Source organism: Parasteatoda tepidariorum, chromosome 4 (assembly GCF_982258835.1).
Source record: "Parasteatoda tepidariorum strain Cologne lab strain chromosome 4, Ptep-v5.0, whole genome shotgun sequence".
NCBI classification, from domain to species: Eukaryota; Metazoa; Arthropoda; class Arachnida; order Araneae; family Theridiidae; genus Parasteatoda; species Parasteatoda tepidariorum.
The window spans coordinates 99,466,101-99,472,462 of NC_141758.1; the positions used below are offsets into that span (position 1 = coordinate 99,466,101).

Sequence of the window (6,362 nt, forward strand, 5' to 3'; positions counted from 1 at the left end):
AAAACAGACATTCCAGAGCTCTGGTGTCTAAAGTTATTGTATTATTCCTCCAAAAATGCTTTAAATAACACATGAGTAGAAAGCTTTCTTTGCAACTTCAGCCTTATAATACTCTGTTTCATGTAATCTTGCTATGCAATATAAAACAGAAATTTAAAAGATATTTTTTTCTAAATAGCATTATTCTAAATTTGGGCAGCATGTGGAAATAGTATAACAAATTTCTTAAAATTTAACAAAATACAAACTATCAGTGAACCTGCTTATTTTAAATGGTATGCATAAAAAAGTATAGTAAATTCGAGAAACTTAATATAAATTAAGAGGTTATTGTTAAATATCTTTTTGAATGGCTACTATGTGTTTGTTTTGCCCATACTAAAGAAAAAATAAATGCTCGTGTAATTTCTCACATTAATCACAAATAATTTAAGTACCCACAACCTTTTTTTTTATAACTGTCGTTGAACAGCCTACTCAATTTTGGGTTTACGACTACTAATGTTCAACTCGGTATCCTTGTAATTTTGAACCAATCCAGAAAATGAGGAAACTCCTGGATCAATATCCCCCAGAAGTATGATTCGTTATAAGAACGAGGAGAACTTTGCAACTCGACATATTTAACGTGCATCAGTCACCATTTACTAATATTACATTATTAATATTATATCTCTGGCCGGTGGATTTCGAACCCACAACCTCTTGGACATAAGCTCAGTGCCCTGCCAACCAGGCTATCCTAGTCCTAATCCACAACATTTAGTGACAGTATACCTGATCATGAGCTGAACCATGCAATACAGGATTTGGAATTGCTTTTTCTCTCTGCTGTCATTGGAACAGTTATGGCCCTTTCAGGACTAATCTTAAATCTAGATATTGTATTCTTTTTAAGTTTTACGTGGGTGTTAGCACAACGATTTTAAAACTAAACCCAAAACATTTGGGATGTACCTCCAAGTGCATTAGACATTCGTGAATGCTAAAGGTGGTATTGTAAATTCCTCTTATTTCGATTCTTCCGATTGATCTAAATTAGGAATCCTTGAAAAAATTTTGGAGGTATTGCCTCTCCCAATTTTGCGCTGTCAGAATTTCAGTATAACTTGCTCTAATAAAATTTAAAAAAGTATATTTGCTTACATCTTTTAAAAGCAAATTTTATCGCAAAAGAATAGTAAAATATCAGAGGTCTTCCTAGGAATAAATAAGGGCAGGGTGCTGCCTCTCAGAAAAGGGCACTCATTTAACACCATAAAAGTTTATCAAAATGTGTAATATTATGTAATACCTAAATTTGATCCTCAACAATTTTTAAATTATTCTCCTATACTGTGTTATGTGTAAGTATATTTCAAAAAATAATTATCACTCATTATCAGAATAAGAGAAAAATGTATAGTTTATAAAAATAATTAAAGGCAATATAGACAATCTCTGTTCAGAATTTTTTTCAAAAGAAGTAAACTAAAAAAAAAAAAAATTAATTGATAAACAACTTCAAAATTATACGAAAATGAACATTTAAAATTGCTTTTTTTTTAAATGTATTCATTTAAAAACAATGTTTTTATTTAAGAAATAATTTTAAAAATTAAAATCATTACAAATTTATTAATATCCCTCCATGAAAAAAGGAGATACTTATAAGAATTTAACAAGTTGAGAATAATCCTAACAAAACAAATATTTGAAATAGTAATCAAAATTAAACCTATAAACGCAAATAATCAACTATTATTTAAACAGTCCATTTTTTAATGGACTTTGAATAAAAAGGCAGTATTTTTCAGGGATGGTGGCTTATTTTTACAAAAAAAGACAAAGGCGCATTTATAGGGATCAAAAGGCAGGTTGGGCGAACTTTTCTTCAAAAAACCCTTAGGGGGAACACTGAAATTAACTATTTTTAATTTTAGAATTACTTAGTTGAAAACAGAGTTATAACTGTTTTAAATATAATTTTATTAATATTAAACAACTCTTCACAGTTTTAAATCAATTTATCAGAAATTTTTATAATGTTGTTGCATTAAACAATAAAATAAAAAAAACTATGCCAATATATAGTTAAAATTTGCACACAAGTTCAAAATTTCCTAAAATCAAATAATAGGGTTTCAGATATCTGAAAATGAAACACAATATGTTACTCAAAATTTTGTTCGAAGGTAATTTTATTGGTGAATTCATCATATAAAAATTTGATATGATTACTGTATTATAGGTTAGAATTGACATGAAGAGAAATTAATGATTTATATTCCACTGCTTCTGCATGACAATGTAAAATTGCTAATTGATATTCCTTTTAATATAATAAAAATTCTTAAAAAGGTTGAAACAATGAATCCTGTGGGTAAGGCTTGAATCATGTGTATATTATTTAAGTAGACAGACTTTAACTTGAAATTATTATAGTATTTTGTGATTTCTAAAAGCATTTAATTAAAGTAAAAATTTGGATAGTCCCCCAGTGGACTGATCGTTAAGACAGGGTTCCCAGCAGATCACTGAAGTCAAGCATCACTGGCTACGGTCAGTGTGCGGGTGGGTGACCACTTGGATCAGCCTGCGTAGGGACCGAGGGTGTGCGGTATTGGTCCTCATTAAACTGTGCTACCGTAAAGTGCTTGACTTCGGGCGCAGGTAGTCGGGCTACCAAAGCGGGGGTGCCATCCCTTCCGCAGAGGATTAAAATTGTGATGGCATGTCTTCGGATCATCCTCCGGGATGTTTCCCAAACCGTCGCCAATAGCCCATTGTGCAGCTCTAGTGCGACGTAAATTAACAACATAAAAATTTGGATCATAATTCCAAATCGATTTTTATTTTAAATTTTTATTTGTTCTCTTAAAAAAATGTCATACTCTGAACACACAAAAATCAGGATGATTAGCTAAAAACATTTTGTTTTTACCAGGAAACTATCAGAACAACTACGATCAAAATACGTAGGTCAAAAAGTTCTCGGAATAGGTCAATTACAAATCATTAAAAAATTGAACAATGATTTTACTGCATTCAAAGTACTTTCTCACTTCTTCTAGTGTTGGTATAACTGTTTAAAATACTCCTGTAAATTTTTTTTTAGAGATCGGTCAGTTGCTTTGCCCTGTTTTCAATCACCTTATTTGAATCCCTAAAAGGTGACCTTTCATTTTCAGCCGTAGAAACAGGCAAAAATCTGGTGATAGGCCAGAAGAATATGAAAGGTATTTCACTGTCTCTAATGAGGTACTTATTCGCAAATAAATAGGGTTTTTTTTTATTTCTCCCAAAGTTATAGCACTTTTTTTCAGTTACAAAAACTTTTTTTTTAGTCAAAATAATTTTAGAAAATAAAGTGCTTGTATGTTGTTAAAATGCTTTGATAATAATTTTGCTGTCAACAAAGAAAAAAATATATGCTTTTTATTTTTCAACTTATGTGCTAGTTTATTAAAAAATTTTGTAAAATCAAATGATTTTTTTTTTTTTCATTTCTCCCAAAGTTATAGCACTTTTTTTCAGTTACAAAAACTTTTTTTTTCAGTCAAAATAATTTTAGAAAGTAAAGTGCTTGTATGTTGTTAAAATGCTTTGATAATAATTTTGCTGTCAACAAAGAAAAAAATATCATATGCTTTTTATTTTTAACAACTTATGTGCTAGTTTATTCAAAAATTGTATAAAATCAAATGATTTTTTTTTTTTATTTCTCCCAAAGTTATAGCACTTTTTTTCAGTTACAAAAACTTTTTTTTTAGTCAAAATAATTTTAGAAAGTAAAGTGCTTGTATGTTGTTAAAATGCTTTGATAATAATTTTGCTGTCTACAAAGAAAAAAATATCATATGCTTTTTATTTTTAACAACTTATGTGCTAGTTTATTCAAAAATTGTGTAAAATCGAATGTTTTTTTTTCGTTGCTAATTACAAAATTATTATCATAACATTTTTACAACATACAAACTTTACTTCCTAAAATTATTGTAACTAAAAAAAATTGAGCTTTGGAAGAAAAGAAACCAATCGTTTGTTATTCATTTTCAAGTCTTTTCCGTCTGATTGAATCTCCATGTAAAGATCTTTGTTGACAGTTTGGCCTTCAGGAATAAATTTGTAGCCAATGACGTTTCCATATTCAAATAACACATCCAGCATCACTTTCTCTCTGCTTTTGCCCAAACTCAATTTCTCGTTACTTAATGATACTTTTGCTTTCCCAGGGTTGCCACTCAAAGAAACCACAAGGAATTTGAAGAAAAAAATCCCTGCATTTTCCCTGTTCATATTATACACAATATATTAAGAGGTTAAAAACACAATTACTGTGCTCTTTTATGAGCTGTATTGGTGTAAATATACTAGTTGCTAGAAAAACTTACAAAAAAAAAAAAAAGAAACAGCTGAACATACTTTAAACAAATAATGCTATAGTAAATGAACTAGTTTTTCCCTGCATTTCCCCAGTTCGTAAAGAAAAACTCATAATTCCCTGCATTTACCCAGTTATTTTAATATTGGGGTGGCAACCCGTAAAGAAAGCACCGTGTCTCATCACCTATCACTATTTTCACAAAGAAGCTATAATCTTCATCAGACATGTAAATCAAATTCTGCAAACATTCCCTCTCCCTTCTTTTCATACATACAATAGCATGAAAGAACCATGTGCAAACATCTACAAAACATCATAAAGAATGTTATTAACACTCCAATGTGAAATTCCAAGTTCAGAGGCAATAACATCAATGATTACTTGTTTATTTGCAAGCAGGATTTCTCTAACACTTTCATCTGCAGTGGAAAAGGAGACTTGCACAGTCAGAGGTTGATTTTCAACATTATGCAACCTTCAGGAAAACGCTTACGATACTCATTCCCAGCTAGGTTTTTTTGTGGTATAGTTTTTGTAGGTCTTTTTTAGCACCTCAGAAGGTGATTTCTTGAGTAAGTTGATGTTAGCACACTGCTTTAACAACGACCTTACAAAGTCCAACAAATAAAAAATTCACTCTGTCAGATATTATCTACAACCAATGCCATCATTACCGGGAATAAATTATAGCTGTCTGTGTTTTCATTATTATTACTGCTATTAAAAATATTTCTCTTGCAAAAAACAAAAGAATGTCGGTGGCCATTGAAATTTATTAACTCTAACCCGTAAATTAATTTAGTATTGTAATAACAGTTTTCGTTAATTTAATGCTATGTTATTTGTGAATTCACACTTTGTATTTACAAGGTAAGGATCACGCAATAACTGACTTTGATTAAAATGCTCTATGGTAACTGAACATGCATCCATATGCAAATCTTCTCTAACTTAGCATTACAGTATATTATTAATATATCTCTTGGGGAGATTTTGTATCCTGATATGTGGCAGAATAATCACCAAGTCTTGGCAACTTCCGGGCAGCGGCCCTCGAGAAACTAAAAAAAACATCACAGAAAGGGACAAAAAATCTGAAGGTATAAGTCGTAACCACCCCCCAGGCAAACATCTACATGTTGTAGTTTTTAAAATCTATTCTTAAAAAAAATTAATCTAAGTTTAAAATTTATTTAATTGTAGTTGGCTTGACAGATCAGAATATGGATCACGCTCTTTATAATTAGATCATTATTTTAAGTATCACTACAATGTGGCATAGAATAAGTTCAAACAAATGTAAATAAAATAAATAGAAGTAACTTTAAATCATAAGAGTTTAATTGCAATGGAAATTTTCACAATGTTTTGTTTTAAAAAATATATTTGAACAAAATAACATTTAACAATAAAGTATAAATTATATTTAATAATCGTTTGAAACTTATACATAGCAGAACTGCAACAATGCACTAGATACACAGATTGAAATTAATTTTTTTACAGTGGTTTAGCATCAACTAATTTAAACCAATGACCGCAAGCACATCTTTTAGGGTCATCCTTGTGTACCCATAGCCAGTTGATAGCAGTCGAATCTTCATCACAAATGCAGCCGACAATTCTCTTGCTTTCAAAAGAAGGAACCAAATTAGGATTATCCTTGGTACCGGCACCCCTTTTTAAGACTTTCATTCCAAAGGGGTCATCATTACCGGCAGCTCTTGCAAGCAACTCTTTACGTTCTAATCCAGTTGCATGGTCAATGTAGTGGGGTAATTTTTTTTCGGTTGTCTTGTAGCGGTAGGTTACGCAACATACCTGACGCAAGTTAATAGGAGCTTTTATACCTTTTAATAATAAAGCCATTCTTTTACAAGAACGAGTTACAATTCGTTATAGAAATTAAAAGAGTGATTGGAAGGTCACCTGAATTTTCATAAACAATCCAAATCGATTGTGGGTAAAGTACAAATGGTTGCCAAAAATAAATCTA

At 30.6% G+C, this 6,362-nt stretch overlaps 1 protein-coding gene across 1 annotated transcript; it reads right to left on the minus strand.

Annotated features, from left to right (window-relative positions):
- Positions 1–5,775: 5,775 nt before the first annotated feature.
- Positions 5,776–6,345, minus strand: LOC107449999 (cytochrome c oxidase subunit 5B, mitochondrial). The gene has a single exon (XM_016065701.5). It carries the CDS (start codon positions 6,233–6,235, stop codon positions 5,867–5,869), a length of 369 nt encoding a protein of 122 aa, XP_015921187.1. The 5' UTR covers positions 6,236–6,345; the 3' UTR covers positions 5,776–5,866.
- Positions 6,346–6,362: the final 17 nt, after the last annotated feature.

Coding starts and splice junctions, on each gene's coding strand:
- LOC107449999 (XM_016065701.5), bottom strand. CDS start 6,235: ATGGCTTTATTATTAAAAGGTATAAAAGCTCCTATTAACTTGCGTCAG.